At 38.9% G+C, this 27092-nt stretch overlaps 1 protein-coding gene across 1 annotated transcript in view; it reads right to left on the bottom strand.

Annotated features, from left to right (window-relative positions):
* The window catches only part of DCDC1 (doublecortin domain containing 1), a 279224-nt gene that overhangs the window by 53345 nt on the left and 198787 nt on the right, over nucleotides 1–27092 (bottom strand). The window contains exon 21 of the mRNA XM_081153073.1: nucleotides 3393–3516. Within this exon, the coding sequence (XP_081009199.1) occupies nucleotides 3393–3516 (124 nt within the window). The remainder of the gene's footprint in view (nucleotides 1–3392; nucleotides 3517–27092) is intronic.

The following is a 27092-nucleotide window of genomic DNA, read 5'->3' on the forward strand; positions in this document are numbered from 1 at the left end:
TATAACCCTGATAATCATATATGCACCCAATATAGGAGCACCTAAATTTATAAAAAAACTTCTAGATGTCTTGAAGGGAGAGATTGACAACAATACAGTCATACTAGAGGACTTTAACACCTCACTGACTTCACTGGATAGGTCTTCCAGGCGAAAAATCAACAAGGAAACGGTGACCCTAAAGAACACACTAGATCCAATGGACTTAATTGACATTTACAGAACATTCTACCCCAAAGCTGCAGAATATACATTCTTCTCAAGTGCACACAGGACATTCTCAAAGATAGACCACATGTTAGGATACAAAACAAGTCTCTACAAGTTCAAGAAGACTGAAATCATATCAAGCATCTTCTCAGACCACAATTGCATGAAATTAGAAATCAACCACAATAAAAACACTAAAAAACATTCAAATACATGGAGGCTAAAAAGCATGTTTTTAAACAATGAATGGGTTACCAAAGAGATCAAAAAAGAAATAAAAAGCTTCCTGGAAACATGAAAACGAACACATAACTCCAAATCTATGTGACAAAATGAAAGCAATCCTGAGAGAGAAGTTTATAGCACTACAAGCCTACCTCAAGAAACAAGAAAAACTTCTAATAGACTCTCTAACCCTACGACTTAAAAACTTAAACAAGAAAAGGCCAGAGTAAGGAGAAGGAAGGAAATAATAAAGATCAGAGCAGAAATAGATGACATAGAGACTAAAAAAAATACAAAAGATCAATGAAACCAAGAGCTGATTCTTTGAAAAGATGAACAAGATTGATGAACCTTTAGCCAGACTCATCAAGAAACAAAGAGAGAGGACCAAATAAACAAAATCAGAAACGAAAGAGGTGAAATGACAACTGATCTAATAGAAACACAAAGGATTGTAAGAAAATATTATGAACAACTATATGCCACCAAGTTGGACAACCTGGATGAAATGAACAAATTCCTAGAAAAATACAACCTTCCAAAACTCAATCAGGAAGAGTCAGAAAACCTGAATAGGCCGATAAAGAAAAAAAAAAAAAAAAAAAGTAATTTCCTGTTCATCCCATCTTGTTAAGTTTTGTTTTCTGGAATGTGTGTTGGATGCTGCAACAGAGGAAAACAGTCTTTTCATTTAAAAATAACTGTCACATTGAAGCTTTGGTATAAAGTAGCTAATATTTCCCCCCCTTTCTTTTTTCTGAACCATGGAAGGGAAAGGCAAGAGAAACAACGTTCTTCCTTAAAATTAGTCTGTGAAAACTGTCAGTTCATAGAGTAAGGATACAGAACTAAGATTTTTTTTCAATATCCGAAGCACGTTATAATTCTGATGAACTTATCAGAAGTGTGTAGTCTCAGCTCCTAGCTGTTTTCAGATCCTTTCACTTCCTAAACTTGCCCCATGACAAGTGGTAACCATGCAGACATTGGCTGTAGCTCCACTGTAGCACTGCAGCCTTCAGATGGCTCCCTTTGCTTTCCAGCTCCATGAAGGAAGCCCGGGGGTCTTCAGTTTTAATATAGGACATCACAGAAACCGAATTCAAAGAAATGAAAAATTATCATGGGTTTCAAAAATGCTATTCGCTCATAAAACACTATCAACTGCTCTTTAGGATGAATAATATTTAACAGCAAGAACAGCATGAAATCCTTTCCCAGACCAGCTGTCACCACTGAGAGGTAAACAGTTTGGTATTAATATAGTCTGAGTTGCCACAAAAATAATTCACATTGTCCATATTTCCCTTAATCTTGCCTTGGTTTTCATTCTATTTTGAAAAGTTCCTATCAAGGAATGAACAAAACAATCTGAGTCTGTCTCAGGTTAATGTTTCTTAGACAGCTTTCTTATATTCAATACTTTGACTTAGTTTCCAGGCTCATCCATTGAGCCTGGCTAACTCTCCTCGTACTGACCCTATAATTGAATGAACTGACTCAACAAATAGCCTTGATTTCTGGGACACCAAACTTTTTTTGTGAGTTTCTTCTTTCTCCCTTCTCGGCCCTCTATCCACCAGCTCTGCCTCCTTCCCTTTCCAGTGCCTTCCTTTGTGACGCAGCCTACATTGCCTAAACTGTAAGCTCCCTGAAGGTACAGGCCATGCCTATCTCCTTCCTTGGTCTCCCCGCATTGCCTGAATATATAATAAATGATGATTAGATAAGTCGTAGAGTTGGGAGACTAAATCTAGAATAAAATGAATACATACGCTTATCATGACCAAAGCGTTCTGAATCCCTCAACACGTCCCATTTCTAACTGCAGTTTGTTTAAACGGAAAGTCTCTCCAAGAAAAATATTAATTGCACTGAATTATACACTAATAAAATTACCTTTCTGCTTAAGAAATAAATTATGTGGAAATAGAATTTCAGGAAAATGTGATTTCTTCAGACAAGATCAACCCAGGTTTTAAGTGAAATAGATCACATTTAATTTGAATGAGAATGGAGTTCCCTGCTTGGTAAGTGGTTTCCTCCCTTTCTCAAATATTTCGAGAGATAACAGGACTCAGGCTGTCATTTTGCAACACATGGTCAATCTGTCTCACTTTAGCTAATTCGGTGACGTAGTCCTTTCCCTTCCGTTCATAATTGACGACCGACGTGTTATTTACTCCACCCAAAAGCTACTTTTCTCTCTGAACGGGCAGAGGACTTGAGAGTTGTCCACTTTCATCCCTACGAACATTTAGTTGTCAAATCCCAGAATGGAAATAGAGGATATAACTTCCAAACTAGCAGATGAGAAAAGCAAAAGAAAAAACTCAGTCAAGAAATAAGAATGGAGAAGAAGTAAAACAGAGAAAAAGTAGAACACATAAAAAGCAAATAATAATCTAAATATATCTGCCATTACAACACATGGAAAAGACCAAATCCTTATGTGGAGATAAAGACTGTCAGGCCATTTTAAAAGGTTAATTATATGCTGATGATTGGAGACCCCCTAAATAGAAAAACATACAAATAAAGAAAGTAAAAGAATAGAAATAAGGTATACTAGGCAAATAACAAAACAAAAAAAGCTGAAATATTTATATTAGTGTTGTATAGTTGAGACTTTCACTAGAGCGTGAGAGAGTCTACATGATGATAAAATTTCAACTCACCATAGAGATACAACATTTCTGAATGTGTGTGTGTGTCTAAGGACTAAATTTCAAAATACATAAAGTGAAACGTAACAGAATACAAGAAAAAACAGATAAATTAATCTCCATAATGGAAGACTTAAATGCATGTTTCTAATTAATTGATAGAACAACAGAGTTAATCAATCTCTTGCACCTAACAACTGCAAATCGAAAGCTGCATGGAAATTTTTATAACATTGGTTGGGCCCTAAAACTTAAGTCTCAACAACCACGTCTCATACTTAGCAATACCACCTCATTAAGTTGGCCGCTGGGAAGGACTGGCCACATGTAGGTAAGCTTATTCCAGAGAGGATTTTCGACTCTCGAATGTTTCCACTGGCCTGGCTTACTGGCCCCTACGTGTTTTATGGCCCACCTAAAACAAAATGAAAAACGAAAGAATTTAGCAAAGTTAAATATCACTTCAAAATATTTATTGACTACTTATTATGAACTAGGCAAAGAATTAAAAACCCAAATCTGATAGTTCACTGTGTACAAGAGATGCAAGTAAAAGTAATGTTAAAAAAAAATTTTAAATCAGGAAAAGTTGGCAAAGTCATAATTGACAGTGGAATTTGAAACAAAGGCAAATTAGAATAACAAAGTCATTTAAAGCAACAACAGAAATAACAATACTAACATAGAAAACAATTGAGCAAACTTTTTAGACATTCGAAGAGAAACCAACACACACAACATATTACAATCTACTAGGCAATTTCTTTTAAGTAACAAATAAGGATATAAAATATCTGACTGTTATAACTAATATACTTAAGTATGACTATTTTTATATACATTGTAGGCTGTTAAAAGGAAATATGTATTTCTCAACAATTCTTAGAACATGTGTAATATTTGCCACTAACAGAGTAAACTTCAATACAGTTTTAAAATGAAAATTGAACAAGCCACTCTTTGTGGCAAATGATAGAATAGAATTAGATATAAATAAAGGTTTAAAATTTCAATCATAAGATAATTTTAAAAACACATTCTCCCTCCCAAAATACTATTATATCAGATGGGGGGGGAAAATGACATGATCAATACCTGTTTAGAAAGCAACAAAAATAACAACCATGAAAACTTAAAGGATACATCTAGAATTATAGTCAAAGGTAAATTCATAATGTTAAACACATATTTGTTAAGAACTAGAGAAGGGAAATTAATAAAGCATTCAACTCGATTTATTTTAAGTCTCTCTCTATATAATTATCCCATGGAAAACAGATTAAAGGAAATAATAAAGATTCAAATAGAAATAAGTCATTTAGAAAATACAACAGCATTAGAATGGTTTAAGGAAATGTTTTTGAAATAAATGGCAAATCTTTTACATATAAATCTAGATGAATAAAAATATAATACAAACCAAATAGAAAAATTGAGCTACATATTTATCATAGAGATCAAAAGAGTATATAATGGAGGTGTGTGTTAGTCAATGCAAATTTTCTGATAAAATATTTTTTTAAAAAAAACACCTCATAGATTTTAAAACAGAAAACATGTTCTTGCTCATATAATCTCACAGATCATGGAACAGATCATTTTCATGTTATAGAAAATATTCTAGACCATAGAGATACAAAAAACTAGCTAATTCATTTCATGAAGGGGAGATAAGCTTCATAATAAAGCCAGTTACTGGTAATTTAAAAAGTAATACAGCATTCTTACTTAAAATTAAAGATGTAAAATTTCAAAATCAATATTAGCCAATAAAATTTAACATTATGGCAAGAGAATGATCACTATAGTTGAGTAATACTAAGCCTGGAAATAAAATGATGGAAATGTATTAATATAATAAATCACTGACCAATGAATGAGAATACAGGAGCAGGCCCTCGCCTGTAATTTCCTAGCACACGTGATGGTCATCTGGGCCTGAAGGTTTTCAGAGGCTGCTCAGCCTCATCAGAGCCACCGGCGGTACCCAAACTCGTGTGCAAGGGCCCAGGCTTCCCATAGCTTGCTGGAATTCCTGGGGCATGGACACCCAGAGGCGGTGGTGGCAGGACAGACCTGATCTTTAACAACACAGAACCTGCCCCCTGCTGCTGCTGAGCTATCTGAGCCCTGACTAAGGCAAACGCTTCTGCTTGTACCTAGGCCCTTATCCTCTCTCATCTAGAAGCATTAATTTTCCTGCTCTTTTGGGTCATTGCATCTGCATAATATCTGATAGCTTGATAGGTTTAAAAAAACCCACACAAAAAAGCCTTTCTCTAGAACCCCACCTCCACCTCCAGTTATTGCCTTACTTCTTTGTGTCCCTTTACAGCTAATTCCTTAAAGGACTCTTCTTTTCCCCTCCCTTTTTCCTCATAAACCAATTCCAATTAGATTTTCATCTCTGAAACTCCAATGAAACTGAGCCATCAGGTTTTAACATGACCAAATCAAAGGTCATTTCTCCAGACTGAACTCACAGCAGAGTCTAACAAAGGATCATCCCCTTGTTCTTAAAACACTTTCTTGACTTTACTTGACCTCTGTGACACCACAATCCCCTGCTTTTCCCCCATGTGAGTAGCCAAAATTTCCTAGTCTCTTCCTGTGTGCCAGGGGGTCTGAGGGTCTGAATTAACGCCATGAAAATCCAGGGCCTGGCAAGTGACTTGAGTCTTCAGATGTCCGTTGGTCTGATGCATGTAGAGAGGTCACCGTAAGGTAAAGGGCAGGCTGTTGATGAAAAGATTCGTCCCTCTGGCTGCAGTGCCTGTGTAACTTCAACCCATCGGGGTGTCTTCAAAAGGAACTGGTCAAGTTCAACTTACACTTTTAACAAACATTCACGGGGAGCAAAGGCCATTGGGCTGCCGAGTTCCAGCACAGCGGGAGCTTTTATGTAAAAGCAACAGACCTCTTAATATTCTGTTTCATAAATGAAGAGCTGACAGACCCCTAACTGTAATAGCAGCGGCAGACCAGCCGTAATGAGCGCGCGTGTGCACATCAACAGGGCTCGCAGCAGGAAGGGCTCCGGGAGGTTCATGCCTGGCAGCCAGCACTAGGTGGAGGCAGTGACTCGCGCAACGCCGCCCCTCCAGAGCTTACTTCTATTGAATAGTTTCCATCCTTTTCTTCGGTGTGGAAAAGAGTGCTGTTAAACAATTGGTATCTTTAATACAAACATTTTATAAAACAAATTACTTCCTGTTGTAGAGGGACCACTTGAAAACACGTATATGCACATGTCTCACAAAGCAGCCACATAAGTTTCAAAAGCAAGTTTATTTTCTTAACATAATGTATTTATTAACTCTGCCTTTCTATTAAAGGTAAAACTAACTCTATTTATGATACTTTATGAGTATCCACCCCCGTGGATAGGAGTATGACCAAAGTTAAAGATACCCCCGTAGATATATCTGAACCAAAAAGGTAAAAAATTAGAATAATTCTTCAATATTTTGGTTGACAGATAACCTCCTCCCTAAAAACTAAGTCGGGAATTGCTCCTATCAGTTTCAGTCTGATTAATGGAGTCACGGATCCACCGGAGCGATCTGCCCAGTTACTCTCGGGAGGGCCTGAGAAACAACGCTGCAGGCCAGGCTCCTGGAGCCAGGGCCTGGGTGGAACTGCGGCGCGGGCAGGCTACGAGGAAAGGCGCTGTTTTGCTGCCTTGGAAATCAGTAGTAAAATACAAACAAACCTAAATGTGTCCCAGGTGAAGAGAGAGAGTCTTTTTTTACATTATATCAGAAGGTCGTAATTATATTGTTGTCAACAATGTAATGAGTATAGTATTAAAATATGATACAATATATAATTTGGATCTGATACAGTAAGTTATAAATATTCTGGCAAATTCAAACTTAAATCAGCAGTGCCTAACAAATATGCATGTAGAAATTAGATTCACATCTTACAGCTGTCAAAGAAACTCTTTTTGCTTTACACTGCCACCTATTTATTTAGCTGGTCAATTTTTGTGTTTTGTTTATAGGTTATCTAAGATTAGACCACTTAGAATTCATCTATAATTAATTTAAAATTGCACAGTTCCTCAGAAACGGTGAAAGTATGAGTCACACAGTGCAACAATATATTCCATATGTTTATTTTGATAGAAATCAGTTTATAAGACTAACTTTAAGTACTTCGTCTCTAAAAAAGAGAAAAGCAGAAAGAAATGAGCCGATTGCAAAAATAACAATAATATAAAAACTATCTTCTACTTCAATGGGATTGAATAATTGCCCAACTGTTTTGAAGCTTGCTAAAAGTCTAGTCCTGTGGACAGGAAAGACATCATTCCAGATCAGGAACTGCACACACAACCTAATCTTAGGCACTATGTAGGGGTTAAAAGATTAGCTACACAGCTGGAACCCTGGGTCCACCAGGTATCACTCTCTAGTCTTTTACCAGAGGTACCACTGTATGAATGTGTTAGGCTGCATTTATTTTGCAATTTACACTGAATATTAAAAAATAAATGTAATAGTTTACGTAAATAATTATTTTCAAGATTTAAATCTTAAATAACTTTACCCTAACAGAAACAAGCACTGAAGAGTTCAGTGTTAATGACTTACCAGCCTGAATTCACAAAGATCAGGTAGCTTTTGCATATTAAATTTTATTTTACTTTATTCCTGGAATATTTTTACACACTAATAAATACCCTTGGAATTTGTTCCTCTGTCTTATATATTCCCATTTGCCCACCTCTTTACATTATTTTGATAACTAGCAAATTACTTAAGATAGATCCTAGACTTTTTTAAATTGATTCTGAGAGAGAAAGAGAGAGATTTGTTGTTCCACTTATTTACGCATTCATTCGTTGATTCTTGTTATGTGCCCTAACTGGGAACTGAACCTGCAACCTTGGTGTATCAGGACAAGGCTCTTAACCAACTGAGCTACCCAGCCAGGGCAGAGCGTGGGTTTTAATGGCAACTAAAGGCTAGAAGGGAGAACTCTATGATCATGTTTCCACTGTAACTGGGAATTTGTGAAAATGAGAAATGGTTCTAACAATTACCCTGAAAACAATTATTTCATAATAATTTTCATAATTATATATTATATCCCTCTCAATTGAAAATCATTAAGCCTTTTAACACAATACAAAGTTATTTTTTAGGAGATCAATTATGAAATATGATGGAAACCTATAGAGCATTAATGGTAATTGCCAGAATATGTATGTATTTAGAAAAATAAATGGATATAAAGTCAAACCTGACATCTCTTATAAGTTTGCTTTTTAAAATAAGTCTTTGACCTGCCCTATCTTGTTTTGTTTTTCTAGTTGGTTGAGCTTCCTGGTTATTTAGATTCTGGATACATAGATGTAATCTATATTCAGCATTAAAAACCTATCATTATCTCTCATAGAGAGCTTCATACTTGTGCAAAAGCAAAGCTCTCTTTGCAACTACAGTAAAATCTCCATCAAGTGCAAGCTTTGTAAATAAATAAAAAAGAATCTTCCCTCAACAGTACTTGCTAATGGTTGAACCCCATGTGATCTCTGAGTTCTTGAACTTGTCACCTACCTGTGCCTGATAGGTTTGGTATCTCAGATCTTTGGGGGATCAACTACTTGAAGTTTCTGTATCAGTTTTTTGCAAACAAGGCAAAAGAATAACCATCTGTTGAGCACCTGCTCTCTGCCCCAGCACTATGCTAGGCACTACAGGGAATTCAAAAGAAGTTAGAGAGGGCTTTTCCCCTCCAAAAAATTAGAGCATTTTAGGAGAAAGCAAAAAAAATTATATACCTGGGAAGGTTTCTGAAAACAAGACAAGACAATATGTAATGGAAAAAAATGGCATTTTCAATAAGAGTTATAACAGGTAGAGCTAACGGGAAGAAAATAATATGAGCTTTTTATTATGAAAAGAAACTATTGGGGGAGGGGGATCCTTGAAGGATGCATGAATTTTGTATTCACAGAGAATAAAGAGTTTGGAATAGTGAGAGGGAAGAAGAGAGATGCCATTTCAAGAGATGAAGATTATAATCTTTGGTAAAATAGAAAAACTCCAAAATGAATGTTTCTTAAAGACACAGAGTTCTAGCTAAGAGAGAAAGTGATTCACATCTATAGCCTTTCATTTCCCAGTCTGTTATATCTAGCCAATTCTTTTGCTCAAAGTAAAGTGCTTCACCATTTAAAGCTCTTGGTTGCCTCTATCTATCCATTACAGGAAGGAATGGTTATCCAAAAAAACACTTCTCTGTTCCTTCAGTAGTAATAGATTTTTAGATGGGCACATGGTATCCAGCTAAAGATAAGATTTCCTTGCATGTAGGACGCATCCTGAGTAGTGATATAGTGAGGACGAAAGTTCATCCCACGATTCCGTGGGAACCCACACAGCAGGCACGTCAATTGTAGGTGACCTACCTATTCTGCCTTGGATCTGAAGACTCAGTGAGACCTTCTCAGACCTGTCTGGGTTCAGAGCTTCTGTACACTGGACTTTTTTCAGCAACCAACATTTAATATGTAACCAACACTTAATATGTTTAATTTTCTAATCCCTGTTAGGTTTGTGAAGACAGGGATCCTGGCCACCTTGCACATGGTTGTATCCCCAGAGTCCAGCACACTGTCTGAAATGTAAAAGACATAGGAGATACGGAATAATATTTCCTGTATAAGAGAGTAAAACTTAGTGGAGACAGTCATCTAGTTCAAAGTTGGAAGACTCCAAAATTAGAGTTCCCAACTCTGTATTTGCAGGTAATTCATTCCTTATGATCCTTTAACATACAAGCATAGTCATCGAGTGCCTACATATACTACATGTGCATAACCTTGTGCTAAGCTTCATGGAGACTTAAAAAGAAGTATAAAAATGTAATCCTTGATGTTCCTTTAAATGGGAAGACAGAATATACACATGAAATACGATGCAACACACCTGTGCTATCCAATAAGGTAGTGATTAGCCACATGGGCTCTTTAAATATAAATCTGAATGAACTAAAATTCAAGGAAAAACATATTCCTCAGTCACACTATCCACATTTGTCAACAGCTCAGCACTGCAAGACAGTATAAGAGAAATTAATAAGATCTGAGAAGCAGAGAGTGTGTCAGAATCTGAGAGTAGGGGGAGAGCATGGGGGACAACCAATTTGAGCTGACTCCACAGCACAAACTACTTCATGAGTTGAAGAAAAGCAAAAGAATCTTGTTGGAAATTTAAAGAATTATTAAGAAGTCAGTGGATTAGGGACTTGTCTGCCATATAAATGGCCTCAATTGCCTAAATGGGTCTGTATTTGACTACTTTACAACTAAAATATCACCCACCCATAAAATGCCTTCACACAAGACTCTTCATTTTCATAGTGTACTATGTTTTCTAAGTGGCAAAAGTTTAAATGTTAGATCCCCAAATAAAATTGTGTTAAAGGGTCCCTGTGGGGCAATGCTAGATATAAACTCAGCTGATGATTGCCTTTCCCTCCTGTTCCCTTTCACCGCCCCTTTCTTCCAACCCAGACATTGAGGGTTGGACAACACTCTGCAAGTCACTATGGAGAAGCACCTGACTCTTAAGGGCTTCAATGTCCTTCTAAGTTACCTTCCAAATTAGGCCATAGTGGAAGTATTAAAATCTGGTAGATATTTCTTAGCAGGGTCAGCTGACCCACCCAGATATACTCAAATAACTAATGAAAAGTTGCTTAAATCTTGGACTTTCGAACTACCCGTTCAGTGAGGCAAAATGCTGAGCCAGCACACGTCAAGGGAAGGCCCAATGCATCTTTTCGATGTTTTCTTTCTCATCACTGTGACCACTGGTGGACAGGGAACACTTCCCTCACCATCTTTCAGACCTAGACCATGCTTCTCTGGAATCTGAAAGAAATGTATGGGCTAATTTACTTAACCTATTATTTCTCAATGAGGAGAAGTCTTACTGGAAGAGCTTATAGAAAACTCAGATCCCTACAGCTCAATGAATCACAGTCCCCAGGGGAAAACATCCCTTTAGACATAAAGGGCCTTGAATGCCCAGAAAATAACTTAGTTTGTATGGTCATTTTTAACAATTCAGTTCAAGTTTGACTGTCAGAAAGGAGGTGCCCAATAAATGTTTGTTGAGTAAACTGTTGAAATCTCTCTGTACTTTCACAGAAAAAGTGAGTTTTCTTTAAGAGTGAAGGATCAACGGTATCTTATCATAGTCTCTGGGCCTCTCGAAATGGTCTTTATATTTTCCTTCTAATGCAGCACGTTACACAGAGGACACTTAATAAACACGCACGTGAACAATCCTAGATTTGGCACAGTGTGATACTGTGGAAAGCAGAAAGTTCAGTTCATAAGAAATGGGTCTGTTTCACTAGACTGTATGTTTCATGGGGATTTTGTCTGCTTTGTTTTATTTATTTATTTTAATCCTCACCTGAGGATATTTTTTCCATTGCTTTTCAGAGAGAGTGGAAGGGGGAGAGAAACATCGATGTGAGAGACACATCAATTGGTTGCCTCTTGTGCGTGCCCCGACCCAGAGCTGGTATCTAGCCTGCAACCAAGGTATGTGCCCTTGGTAGGAATCAAACCCAGGACACCTCAGTCCACAGGCTGATGCTCTAACCACTGAGCCAAACCGGCTACAGCTTGTCTGTTTTTAGTACATCTGCAGTGTCTGGAATAGTATCGGGTACAGAGCCTGAACTAAATAAACAGTTGTAAAATGAGGTACCAACCATAGACCTGGGCAATCAGGGGCCCTGCCCTGGGCCTCGCTTTTGCCCTCTGCTCACTTTACTCAGTGGGCGAAGGGTCCAGGGGCCAAGGGGAAGTGTCCACCTGGAGTCCATGTGCCTCCTTTCTATTTCTCGGCAATTCTCTGAGACCTGAGGGTTCCCTGGCCAAACAGCCCCAATCTTGCTTCCAGAAACTGTAACAGCGTCCCCCCAGCTCTATCCTAACTGCAAATCATGCTGGTTTGCAGCCCCTCACGCTGGAAGATGGCCAAGGGACAGCTGTGTCCGGGGCGGGGCGGAGACTGGTCACAGAGGCTGACGTGGCTAACCTGCGCATTTGGATGCCCATTGCGTGCTGGACACAGCTGGAGCTGTGAAGGGAAGATGGGTAGGCTTGGGCATTTGTGCTTTTATTACAAACACTGCAAATTTTAGAAGAGGCCTGGCCGCGTAAATGTATGGATGAGTGGACGGATGCATGGATGGATGGATGCACGGACGGATGGATGCATGGACTGATGCATGAATAGATAAATGAATGAAGACAATGCCCTTACATGCATCAGTCAGGGAGAGAGAAATGAATGGGGGCACATGGCTTTCCCCAAAATTCTGATAATAGCCAATTCTGTCCAGTTGGACAAGGACGGACCTCTTCCAGTGTCTTTAATGATCCATCTCAACAGTACCTATATTGTCCAGAAAAATCTGACTCTTCATGAGATATCTTAAAGTGGCTGAAAAGGCAGTAGTCTAAAAATGACATAAAATGTAAGTTTTTAAGATAAAGTTTTCAATAAAGTGAAATTTTAAAATGTATCACTCAACACACGCTCACTTGAAATCAAAATAAATTCAAGCTTCAATTATATAAAAAGAAAATTCCAAATTCACAAAAATAAAGCATTTTCTCTTGTCAGGACTCTACCTGTCGGCAGAGAGAGTGGTTGAGAGCAAGCAGTCTGATGCCAGGCACCTGGGATTAAGTCTTGGCTTCACCTCTGACTAGCTGGGCGACCTTGGACATGTCACTCTTGGAATTATGAGATACTTACTTTGGAGGGTTGTTGTGAAGATTAAACATCATTATTTGTAAAGGAACAGACTAGTGTCCAGTTCACAGTCAGCACTCTGGAAGGCTGGCTTCTAGAGTTAAGTGTTATGTTATTGTTAAGTGACATAAATGGTGTGTGACCCACAGTGTTAGCTATTCTTACTATGTGCCAAATTATATTTACTCTCAAAAACAGGCACGGTCTCTAAGTGCCATTCAATTTAAATTTTAAATGCTGTTCTCTAAGCTAACTCCAAAGCAACTCTGGTAATAACACTAGATTTCAACCATCTCAAAATATTTTTAGTGTGTTGCCACAATCGATTTGGGTTAATGTAACATTCATTCAATGAGTTTTGTAAGTCAGCAGGTGGAAAGGCTATGTTTTAACTTTGTCTTCCCTGGCTAGTGAAGATGTGTGTTCAGTGCTTCAATCATTTAAAATCTATGCTAAAGTTGTAGAACAGTAAGAAAGAACCTAACCTCCATCTGTGCTAGAACCCTGTGTGCAAACCGCACACTGGGAACACCAAAGCAGATGGAACAACCCAGAGAGAAAGGTAAGTGGATGGTATAAACTGTAATAACAACAACAATAATTAAGAGTGCCTTTCACCTATCTTTTAAAATGAAAATGACAAGACTTATACCTGTTTCTATTTAAGAAAACTTTAGGATTTTGTTATTTTCCTTAAAATAGCTAAACATACATTCTTAATCTCAAACATTCATATAAATTACATGCATGTAAACTCGTGCATGTTAGTGGCACAGTAAAGGCAGTCCAGAGATTTTCCATTTTGGGGGCCTCCCAAATAGTTTCTATGGTCCCCATTACTAGCATTGCTGTTGTTTTTCTTAAAGCATCTTTTGTTAAAAAGACACTTCACTTTCACAGTGAGTTAAAGCTACATACCACCGAACAAAAACCTTCATATTTTAACATTACAACTTCAATGGAGCCTGTGACTAAATCATCAGAAGTGTCAGGCTCACAATGAAATTAAGTTAATGCACAATACCCACCAAACTTCATAACATTACCTCCTTTTTCACACAAATCAGACTGATTTGAAAGATGAGCATTTGTTTGGAAATCAACAGCAACATTCTTTTGTTTTTTATGCAGCTTTAAGACCGAAGGAGCCTCAGGAATTAATCGCAGGCTTCTAATAAACACAGTAATGTAATGACGTATTTCGCATTACTGGTTTATGTTTGATTCCAAATAAATTGCAGATTTTTTTTCTGGTGTGATACTAAAACAATTACCATTTTGCAAAAAGGATAATTAATCTGCAATTTTTTCACATTAGATCATATATCTCTAAAGAGTGCCCACGGATTTGATAGTCTTCAGCTGCTGTGTATTTATTTTTCATTTTTCCTACTGATGTACCGCCCCATCCGTGCTGACATTTAAATGAGTGAGTATTCAACACAAACGTGATCATTTGTACAGCATCCAGTGAGGCCCCATACTGAGATGATTGCTTCTGGGAGCCATCCGCAGGTTCGAAAATAGGGGGAAAAGCCAGGCAAAATTTTATCAATTTACATTTTTATGTGATTAATTTTTATGCAAATAAGGGCCCGACCGTGCTCCCATCTCACCTGAATCATTCGGATCATCAAAGACAAATTGAGCATCACTTATTTTAAAAATAGGCTTTAAACTACTCTACAGCTGTGTTGGAAAATGCTAAGAGCAAGGCACAGACTTCTCTAATATAACAGGGATAAGAAAATGCCTCTTTTTGTGCATTTTTGTACACAATGCCATAAACATGGAACTTAACAAAATAAAAAAGAATCTCCTGTGCTTTGAATGTGCTCTGCTCTTCGTAAACATTCAGCAATGGAAATGACGGCTTCTGAAGCAACATCCCCCAATTTCTAAACCCATAATCAGAAGTGTTTCCCATTAAGCAAAATCTACTGACCGTTACATATCTTTGCCCACTTTCTATTGCTTCTGGATTAAAGTGACTAATGAATAGGGTAAGTGTACACGGAAAACAAAATATCACAGAACTAAATAACAAATCTTGGTTCCTGGTAAGGAGAGTTGTATTGCCAGTATTATGTTGTTTAAAATTGACACAGCACATTTAAGTTTGTAGAATTTACTTCTAAATTCACCAAGCTTCCACTAAAATAATAAGATTATTTAGTTTGCATTTGGGGTCCATTAGAAATTATAAAAAATCATATTGGATTTTTTTCAAATAATAATATTCTTTAGATTTATGAACTACAAATAAAGATGTTTTCTGTGATATCCGGAATCAAGCTAACAGTACAATCATATAAATAAATGGTCACAGCTTATAAATGCCACCTCAGCAATAACTAAGTTCAATTTGCTATTTTTTAAGAAAAGCATTTTTTTTCTCTCACATGGCATCTTTTAAAAGTGTGCTTAGAGTTTTATATACATGACTCAGTTATCAAAATCTTCCCAGATGCCTCTCTCTCTCATGAAAATAATCGACAGAGCAGAAATAAATTGTTGACAATTCTCTGAGAATGGAAACAGACCACAGGGGGTAAAAATCTGGTTATCTGAATGGGCGATATAATCGAAGGTTCACCTAAGCTAAGGGAACTTCAACATAAACAATGCTCTTATTTCCAAGAACAGATTCCCTTTATATACAAGAGTGGAGGAATGCCAATCCTTCCCTTACTGCTGTGAGAAAAGTGCTGGACAGGAACAAGATTAGAATCTTAAAAGCTGTCCTGGGGAGCTAAATTACTGTGCAGCGCACAGGTGAGGGGGTAAAAAGAGCAGAAATAAATGGAGTTTATTCCAGGGCTTTTAGAGTTTATTTCACAAAGACAGAAATAAAGATACCTAAATCCATAGTTACAGTCACTCCATGTGAGGCGGCTGTGTGAGTGTGTGTGTGTGTGTGTGCGTGCGCGTGTGCAACTGTGTCATGGGCCTCCTCTCCCCCTCACCAACAAAAATATGCCATTCGACACCATATTCCACAAAAAAGATTCCTGTTTGTATGCTCACTGTCTCACTTCAAAAAATAACCTGGGGGGGAAAACAGGTGTTTCTCTAACAAAAAAATCACTAATTTCAGCCTGGTGTGCAATTGATGAGAAGCAGAAGAACCAGATTCGTGTAACTCCCGATGCACGTCTCCAGCCGTCTCGTCCGACCTTCGGATGAGTCATTTCCGACCGACCAGCATAGACGTCGTCTGCTGATTCCATCAGAAGTGGAAGCAATTCACGCCGCTCATAACCTGGGCATTTCACGTTCTCAAACAAAGGTGGGTGCAAGCAACTCGGTCCCCAAGGATTTATAAACTCCGCCTCTGACTTTAAGCAGCAGTTGTTTGGTTGAAAGCAGGGCAGCTGGCAGCCACGCAGCTGTTGTTTTCAAGTCCAGGATAGTTGCCAGTGTAATGTGAAAACGAGCCCGTCTCTCACAGAAGCAAATGGGCGCCTCTCAAATGACAGAGGAACTGCTTCCACATGTGTCCATTGAGTACGTTTAGGGGCAATGGGACGAGGGACCAGTGAAGGAGATAACCTTTAGGGATGACAGCTCCTGAACTTCGGAAAGAAATAAAGCTGATCCTAAAGGGAGCGGGAATCCAGGGCCCCTGGTGAGTCTCACAGGTTGTGACAGCCCGGGCATTTAACCTTGGCCAAAATCTTGTGCACAGCAATGACCCCTCCTATAAGAACAATAGTTCTTAGGTAATCATCCCGGGGGGGGGGGGCACTGACTCCCTAATTTAAATGGTTTGAAAGATCATGTAAGAACAGAGAAATGACCATTGGAAGGCCTGTGTTACTTGATGCAGAAAAAGAAGTTATTTTTCAATATTTAGTTTAATATAAGTAAAGCACTATTTTAGAATCAAGATCACTTATATTCCCAAAGAAACAAAACAATCCAAATGAACACAGACCACTCTCGAGTCCCAAACTCAAACTGAGACCCCTATTGCTATCCTTGGGAATTCTGAAAATGAACCTGAGAATCCGACGTCCTCTTTATCCTTACTCGCTAATACACAGAAACTCACCAACATCCCATCAAAATTATCAAAATAACTGAAAGTTCACCTCGGGGGGTTCTGCTCTTTTCTATGCTCTACGCATTAGAAACAAGTATGTGTGTACTTTCTAGGTCTAAAACAGCACTACCAGGCAGAATATGCTATTTCTGCACAAATCTATTCAAGAGTGTATTCATAAAGTCTTGGATAAAACATCCTATCTAAATAACATGTTACACATGCAAGATATTTCTCATACCCTTATGTAGAAAGCCATTTTTTAAAAAATGAGTGTTGTGAGATGTCAAAACTCAGACCAATTTACAAATGCTCTTATGAAATGATGGCCTAGAAACCTCTCGGGCTTCCAAAAGCTGATGTGAATAGGGGGAAGAGAGGTCAGAGGAAGACTCATGTCTCTGTTTGGAGAGTCAGGAAGGGACAAGTTGTGTGCACGCACGCGTGAGCCCAAGGGATTTGAAATGCAAAACTGAAGGATGATGTATCTCTACTCTAGCCACTCCCAAAATCTGGCAAGAAAGAAACTGTTGACATAATGCAGATGTTTTCTGAAGAGATGTCCTAAAAGCACAAGTCACCGTTAGTGTTTCTTCAAAACTTAAGTGACAAAGGGCAGCTCAGAGCTGAGGTGTCAACTACGGCAGAACCTATGTATGCAGCTGAATATGTGATGCAATGCAAGGTGCTTTTGGCACCTTAAGAGTGACACAGATACAACTATTCTTTATCCTGCAAGATCTCATTTAAATATATGCTCACCAAGGACTGAAGGGGGCGCAGCTCCTTTTAGCACCTTGGGGTATTTGTCGTGTTGAGATGCCCTGGGAGACGCTCCCAGGAGCAGCGAAGCCAGGTTGTCATGAAACACCTGAAGTGCAGGGAAGGTCCTTCTTTACAGGGCATATGCCCTCAACAAGGAAGCTACGGCCTAAGCATAGGGGAGACAAGAGGACTGTCCGTGAATGTATGATGCTCAGGGATGACCAGCGAGGAGATGTAAGAACCAAGGTTCTCAGTTGGCAGGTGGGGCCTCTGGCCAGGCAACGTGGCCATTTGCACAATGACTTTATTTGTACCTCAGGCTAACAAGGTCTGAAACATTTGGGTTCTGCTAATAATAAAGCCCACGTGTTTTATATACAATTCTACGTTGATTTGCTTCTTATTAACTGTATTAAGCTATTTACACAGTGGAATTGTGTTGAAAGAGTTATTTAGCGCAGACATGCCATAAACAGAGTTTCACTGCTGCTAGTCAAGCCAGTGCAGTGAAGCAAATTTGTGTTCGAGCAAGTTAGATAGGTGAGAACTTCCCATTCCTGTGACATTTTCCAGGCCAGTAGACTTGAAAGTATGCCATTCCAAAATAACTCTGGGCCGGGAACTTCCTAGGATAATACAGCCACATTTAAGGGAGACTTACGGAGAGAAGCTGATGTGAGGACGCTGTAATATTGCTGGCATGAAAATAGGTGCTGCCAGGGAGTGAGGCGGCTGACACCTGGGCTTGCTGAGGGAGGGCTAAGGGACATCGCGGTAACCAGGAGCAGGTGCTGGGCTGGAATGAGAGCCCAGGACCTCCAGGCAGGCAGGAGGCAGGAGGCAGGAGGCAGGAGGCAGGAGGCAGGAGGCAGGAGGCAGGAGGCAGGAGGCAGGAGGCAGGAGGCAGGAGGCAGGAGGCAGGAGGCAGGAGGCAGGAGGCAGGAGGCAGGAGGCAGGAGGCAGGGGCAGGGAGGGCTGCCTTAAGGAGGAGGGTGGCCCAACACCTGGGGGTGAGCGCCGCTGCAGGCAAGGACCGACGCAGAGACAAGGGGCAATGCAAGGTCTCTGGGCTTGGGTGGCACTCTCAGCAAGCAAAATGTCAAGATTCTAAACGTCTGATTCTAAAGGCTGAATAGTATCGTTGGTGAAAATCAGTAAGGCTCTTCAGTAACCTGAAGGAAAATTCAGTGGCAGCTGGGTCAGGATGGCCTGGACTAGGAGGCTCTAGATGAGATGCTCATCTGGGGCCCACCATGCCACTCGGCTCTGCTGTGACTCTAAACCCAGCTAAGCCAATGTACCAAATAACAAGTGTGTTTTCTAGACAGTGGAAGGCTAATGGGAGGAAAAATGCACACAAACGTTGCACTCTAGTTAAATTTGTTTTGCGTAGTACTAAGGGTAAGCAATGATGACATGTATATTAAAGTTGAACAAATGAGAAAATATACTATACATAATAAGTTTCTCACTGTCAAAGAAAGAACTTTCAAATAACCTTACAAATAACTATAATGGCAATATTAGAATGAACTCTGTAGTGCAGGATCAGAGTCAGATATATCAGTATGAACACGTGCTTGTTTTACAATATACAGACAGACATAGGTACAGAAATACATATAAATCCATCTATTTACAAAGATAGTTTATATACATATATTTCCTAGATCTGTCTGCTAAGAGGGCCTAGGAGAAATATACCCCAAGAGCAATAAACAGATTTAGCACCCAGACCTTGATTTCTAAAAAGCTTCCTCCAATAGAAATGGCTGTTTCTAGGGTGAGGCAGGGAACATACAAGATAATCTTGGAGGATCTAGTACCACCAGGAAGTAAGGAAGAGTGAGAAAGAAGGGGGGAAATGTGCTGTATGTCAAAAGGACACAGGAGCCAAACTGAAAGAGCTCCCAATGGCTAAAGTGAGTAATTGGAGCAAAAATAAATAAATGATAGTGTTGGGTTACCATCCAATTAATAAAATAAATATCCATGAGCCCATATGGATATAATTAAAAGGTAAAGTAAATAAGTAAATGGGAGAAGAATGGGTTAATCTTCTTTACAAAATAACCCCAATTAATAAATATTTTTAAATGAGTGAAATAAAAAAATCACCATTTAAACATCATATCACTAGGCAATGCAGGCAAGATCCACTGATAAATACTAAATTAGAGAGGAAAAACTTAAACTTCACATTTGTACAGCCTCAAGGTATCTCTCTTCAAACATTTGTTAATTATTGTGGTATCTTAACTATGTCCACAATTTTTTAATACTCCAAGAGGTAGAGCTTAATTCCACTCCCCTTGAGGGTGGGCTGAACGATTTGCTTCTAACAAGTAGAATATAGGAAAGAAAAAATAATAATTTCACAGTGGAGAAATCTGGCAGACAGCATCTTAACCAAGCTGTCAAGGTTAACATTACCAGTAATATCTAAGATGATACCATAAACACTTGATATAAAGCCATAAAAAGGGCAAGTCACTTTGGTGGTATTTTCCCCCCAAATGTATAACTTTAATCATAAGAAACCTCAGACAAACCCCAACTGAGAAACAGTCTACAAAATACCTGACCACTATTCAAAGGGTTCAGGTTATGAAAGACAAGAAATATTGAGAGACTTAGGAGGACAGGAGACATGACTACTAATGGCAGTGTGTATGCTGGGTTGGCCCAGGAACAGAAAAAAGGACATTAGTGGGGAAACCTGAATAAAGCCTGCAGTTTGGTTAATACTATCGTACCAATAACGACGTCTTAGTTTTGATAACTGTACCATGGTTAGGGGAAGCTGAGCGAAAGATACAGGAACTTTTTACCATCTTCACAATTCTTCCATAATTCTGAAATTATTTCAAAAGAAAAATTTTTATAAACAGTATGTGTAATTTAATTTCTTTAGGTACTCTACTTAAAAATGATTATGCTCTTGTTTTCCAAGGATTTACAAGAAACTGAACAGATTATTGGCTGCTGTGGGAATAGCAACATGTGAACATACCACTAGCCTGGGAACCTGAAGCCTTTGGTCTAAATCCCAGCACCATCAATAGGCATGACCCTCAGGCTACATGGGGATTCCTAAAACCTAATCCCTACTCCTTAAAATAGGGAGGTCCTTAGTCCTTAAAATGATGAGTTTGGACAATATGGCTCTTACAGACCTCTTTTATCATAAAAAAAGAAAAAATATGGAGGGAGGAGAACTGCTATTTCTAAGAAAATATAAAACTGACAGTATTTTTTCAATGTAAAATATGTACCAAAATACAACTGTCAGTAAATTAAATAATTATTGGGCATCTCAGGAACACACCAGAGACCATCTCAGTGTTGGCGAGCTAGATCAGATTGCAAAGAGGGCTGACGCTTGAGACTTGAATCATTTCCCCCTTGGGAGGGAAGTTAACCTACCACCAAAGTCACCAACCATAAAGAAAAGATAAGTCAAATCTGGCGGCTCCAAAAAAGAGGTGCTGTTGGTCCTGGCTGTGTAGGAGCCTGGCCAGGCCCATCGTGACCTGCAAGTGCAACGCCAAGGGCACTGTTACATGAAGCATGTTAGGAGTAATGACTGCTCCTTCAGACACATATTGAATTGCTTAATTCCAACTTTTAAGTTAAATTATAAGTCCGTTCATTCAAGAATCACAATATTCTCTGTTAAATGAATACCAAAAAGATCTAGGAAAGAGTGTAATTGTCTTCGATACTGTGTGCAGTCTTTATTATAATATTTAGCTTCTTTTTCTTATTTAAGCAATTATCAGGGCTGCTATGGCTACACAATAAGGTCTTAGAAGAGGAGGATTCTTTGCCCTCCAGTTGCTGAAAGCAAGCTTATTAAGAATGACATAGGAAGAATTGCAAGCATTCATTTTCTAAATTTCAGGGCCCTTTTCTGTAAAGTCAAAGGGTGCTATAAAGTGTGTCAGGGAGCCAGCCACACATGCAGATACTCACATTTCACTCAGAAATCCTTACGGACTGCAAGTCCCTAAGCGGGTCCCTGTGAAAGGCAAGGCTTCAGATTGTCACTCTTTTCCCAGGAGAGAGAAGGCTTTGATTGTGGAACATGCTACATTAATGAAGCTTTGCTGGCAGCTGGTAAGTGACGCTTCTGGGTAGCACAGTGCATTTTTGCTAATACTGTGTTGCAAAAAGCCAAACCTGAGCCATGCTCCAATTACTTGGGAAGAAAACCAAAAGAGTGCAAGTGAACACTATTTTTTTGGTTCTTATTTATTTTGATATAGTTTCAAACTGACAGAAAAGTTACAAAAAGAAAACCAAAGGCTCCCGTATATCCTTCACCCAGACTGAATGACATACATATAAAATAGATGTAACTTGTGAGGAGACAGTTGAGACTAAGCATATCCTGATTCCCATCGAGCTTTCATCCACTAGTATTAGCATCCATTGAGGATTCTTGCTCAGATCAGTTACTACATGGCAGATGTGAAACGGCGACTTTTCTAACTCAGTCATTCCTTCAACATTTATTAGTTGGCATTCTACTCGGGAAGAGCCAATCTTCATCTTTTATTTATTCATTTACTCATTTACTTATGTCAGTATTGACTCAAGATCCCTATTTTATTCAATGGTCTATAATTTATCACTACTGTTATTTTGATGCTAAAATTGTCAAGGGAAGGCTTTTTGAAAGAGCATTTAAGGCACCTTGAGTTTTCCAAAGTTTGCTTTGGAAGCAAATGGTCCCTTTACCTTCAAAACATTCTGAGGCAAAAATAAAAAAATAAGAAAAATCGTGTCCTCCTGTTTGAACAGAAACACTACCACATCTCTTTCCCGCTTAGAAACTCCCGTCTAGACACATTACTATCTCACGGCACAAAACCCCCGCCCCGCGCCGCACCCAGGGCCGCGCTCAGCTGCACCGAGCCGGCTGCGGGCAGCCCGGGGCGCCTCGGCCTCCCCCTGCTCCGCGCAGCGCGGCCCTGAGCGAGGACACACGCTGTGCGACACACGCTGTGCGACACGCGGTCCCGGCGCCGGCCCAGCAGACGGGCAGCTGTCAGGCAGATGGGCCCTGCGGGAATCACATCGCGGCCGCACGTGCAGGCAGATCCGCGGGAACGAAATGCTACCCTTTCTGCTTCCCACCTTCCCCTTTAACCGAAAGCCAGGGTGTGGAAGCTACACCGAAGGTGACAGCTCCGTGCGAGGCGCTTGGCGACACGTCATGAGCCCGGCTTCCCTCTGGAGATATTCAAGAACAGGCAACAGTCGGATCTGGGTGCTGCGGCAAAGCCACTGAATTCTAACAAATTCCCAGGTTCCTAGTCACTAGCGCACTAAGTGCTCTATGGTCCCTGAGCGTTGTGTCAAAATAAAAAATTAAAGTCACGAGTAGTAGTCTTTGTTTCGTAGAGGAAAACAGAATCCATAAATTAGACTCTCCGAAGATGCAGTAAGCGACCATTAGCTGGCAAAGGAGTTTCTCGGATATAAACTTGTACTAGAACAGAGGCAGGAGTTACTTTTAGAGGCCACCTAATGACATATTACTATATAATAATGGATATAGAAAGGATATAAAAATAAAAATTTCTCCTCAAGTGGTATAATTTGGAGGGAAAATATTTTTATCCAATACAGACATAATTTTGCCAATGCTTTCCTCCTGAGTTGTCAATGACTGTGAATTAGAATGACTCATTTCAAAACGTAACTAAATTACCTTAATATATTCTTTTTAAAACAGTTTTGCTTTTTATTGGGCTTGTGAAAGATACTTAAATGTTATATTACAGAGACAATAAAACAAACTAATATGTAAGTTCTAACCAACTGTTGTTTTCAGAAGTCAAGAAAGAAGCCCAACGCAACCTGCTGGGAGCCCAACTGCTGGGTGGAAGACCAACAGCAATGGTCATTCCTGAAGGAAAACCACCTCAGAGAGTCAGCTGACAATACACCGAATGGAGCCGAAAGCCGGCACGCCCTCTCTTCCCAGTAGCTGCACTTCCATGTATATTCCCTAGAGAAGCTCTTGTATTCACACCCACAAGACATGCCAAGGAATATGCACTGTTTGTAATATTAGGAGATGATTAAAACTAGCAATAAATATCTAGTAATATTATGCAGCAGATAAAAGGCAGATTCACATCCACTGTCATAGATAAATCTCAAAAACAATGCTGAGCAAAGAAAGCAGAGTATCCAACGTAATAGTGAAAAATTACAAATAGTGAATGTCTATCAAGGAGAATAGATGAATAAATTGTGCTACACTCAGAATCACACAGAAATTAAATTTAGTTAGAGACAAATATGTAATCATGGATAAGTCTTAAAAATATGTTGACCACTAAGTGCAAGAAAAATAGTATATTCAACATGAGGTCATTTGTATAAATATCAAAAACATCCAAAACCATACTATATGTTGTTTATAGAGAAATAAATTAAAAACACTAGTGAATACTAGTTTATAATAGAGGTATAATCTGGAGATGGAGCAATAATTTATAATTTCTGAAAAAAATAATCTAAAGCAAATAAGGCAAAGTGTTAGTTATCTATTAAAGCTGGGTAGTCAGTAATGGGTGTTCATTAAATTCTTCTGCGTTCTTTTCTGCTTATTTGAAAAATTTCAAAATAATTTTGAAAAGAACAAATCTAACATCTCTCTCCCCAATATTGCTCTTTGTCTTTTTGTAGAATGTCTTTCTAATATACTTAATTGCTCTTTCTTAATTTTATTTTTAATATTAAAATTAGTTTGGTTTTCAATAGCACTTCTGTGAGGACATTTCATATTGAGAATAATAACATATTAAGTGAAGACGTTTTATTTTAGTAAATTTTTATCAAATGGTAAGTTCCATAAAAAGGAATTATCTGTTTTTATTCTTTCCCTCTTGTCCCGATGTATGGCACAGGTCTACACGTACATAACAGGTGCTCAGTAAACACCTGTGGTTATACTTGTTAGAAAACAAAACCAGCACTTCAGAACTTAAGTTTTCATACCTTTATGACCACTTTTAAATAATTATTTTAACTACTTTACCATCACAACTAAAAATAAAGGGCTTACTGAACTTTATCTGCTCCTTCATATACATAGGAAATTATATTCAAAGGAAAGTAAGAGAACATTATTGAAAAGCAGGAGCAGGCCAGCAGGGCATGGTTTTAAAATATACAACAACCCATTTACTGGTATTTACACATAACTGTATATTTATTTAGGGCCCCCTCACATAGATATCATAAATATACATGTAATGATATAATATCATTGTAATTTTCGTATTTAATACAGTGGTATTCATAGTGCTTTCATTCTTGTCTTCAAATGGGCCTGGAAAAAAAAAAGTGATACCAAACCAACTCTAAAGGCAACTCCAAAGAAGAATAAATGGTTTTTGGTGAGTCTGGTTTGAATGACACACAAACCATCAGAGCAAGGAACAGTCTCGGAGACACCACCACCCAGTGTGCCTGTGGCAGGCAGCCCTTGAGACAGCCCCAGCTCCCTGTCTCCGGGTATTTGCTTCCTTAAACAGGCTCCCTCCAATGGAGGCACCACCACAGGGAGCTGAATCAGTGGCATTTGGTTTTATACAAGCACTACTTTTAAGGAAGAATAACATCTTAACATTTGTTCATTTTCTACCCACCAATAGTGCAATATTCTAGATGAAAACTATGTTTTGGACGAGACTCAGTTCTGATTTAAATGTCACTCACCATCCCAAAATTTAAGAAGCATCTTACATCCGCCCTTTCTTGATCCTACATTGGCTAGATTTAGGAGTCAGAATCTCCTTGTTTTATGTACTGTAGTTAAGTCCTTTTAAACAGATGTTTAGCCATGTTAAAAATCGCCTCCCAGTAATAATGGGCTTTCACTGAAATGCTTCATTTTTCCTCTCCTAGTCATCGGCTGCTCTCCTGTTCCCCTTTCTACAGCTGCTTATGTAGTCACTTAATTTTCCCTTTCTCATGTTGATCTCTCCGATCTTTTCCTGGCAGCAGCAGCAAACGCATCTGACCGCGTGAAAGAGCCATATTTATCTTACCATATTTATGGGCTTTGCCTTTCTTTCCATAGTTAGCTTCTGCCATGATTTCTAGACCCTTGAACTCTGCTTAAGAGATAAGTGTAGAACCTTGGGGAAAAGGGTTGTTATTTCAAGGATGTGAGTGAAGCAGTTTGGATATAAGGTGCAGAGACCCTTAATAATATGTGTCCTGAAGTCAGTACTCAGGAGAAAGGGTTATCTGTAATAAGTTTTAATCAATGCTGCAGCCAAAGTTAGTGTACAAGTAGGTTCCCAGGCGCGTGAAACCAACTGGGTGTCCGCCACTGTGTAACGGGCCCTGGTAGGGACGTTAGTGGTAAAAATTAAGAAGCAAGACCACACAGATCCTGAGAATATTAACTGACCAAGACCATCTAAGTTATTAAATGTCTACTACACAATAAAAGTCAAAATTATATGCTCACTTTAAAAACCCCTCTATGTTCTTAAACATCCATTACTGTGAGTGAATGGTATCTAGACACTGATATTTCCAAAGGAACAAACTGAAGCACAGTGGAAAGAGAGGGGTTATCTCTGCCACTTTTTAGTTGAAAGAGCTTGTGTTGATCATCTCGTTTCTATGAGCCTCAGTTTCTTTGGTCATAAAATGCAAATAATAATACCTCCCTTAAAGAGCGGTAAATATGAGGAAATGAGACAATGTGTGTGTAGCACACAGAAAGTGCTCAAGAAATGGTGGCTCCTTTAAATGCCTCAAATCAGTGGTGGAAAGGAGAGTAACAGAGTAAGAAAAAAAGTGTCATATTTCCTTCAGATGATATGAAAGGAATGTATTTTTCATTAATTCTCAGATATTAAAGGGGCCATTGTTTGACTAAATTGAATATATATATTCTCCCAAACTAGATTGTAAGTACCTCAAGGGCAGGAAATATGTTTTCTCCTAATTTTTTGGGCCTGATGCTAGACCCATGATAGGGATTCAGAAATGACTAGGCGAGGCACTGGATGGATGAATGGATGAAGGCAGATACTGTGACTTTTATAGATTTTATCAGTCATTCAACCTTTCAGTTAGCTAAGAGGAGGCTCCTTGAATCACTCAGTGTCAGAATCCAAAGGAGCATTAGCTCCACAGTACCACACAGCAAAGGCTCCACTTTAAGGAGGGATCAAGGTCAATAAACAATAGACTTGGCCCCAGGAATGGAGGTAATTGCATGACAGGGAGGCAATCTAGTCTTCAGCTCCAAGTCCAGCTGTCCAGATCAAGGCAAGTCCCTGCCTTAGTTTATAATTATGGACAAAGAGGTTATCATTAGAATTATGTTGTTTTTCCTCAAAATAA

This window comes from Miniopterus schreibersii (genome assembly GCF_964146895.1).
Source record: "Miniopterus schreibersii genome assembly, chromosome: 12".
NCBI classification, from domain to species: Eukaryota; Metazoa; Chordata; class Mammalia; order Chiroptera; family Miniopteridae; genus Miniopterus; species Miniopterus schreibersii.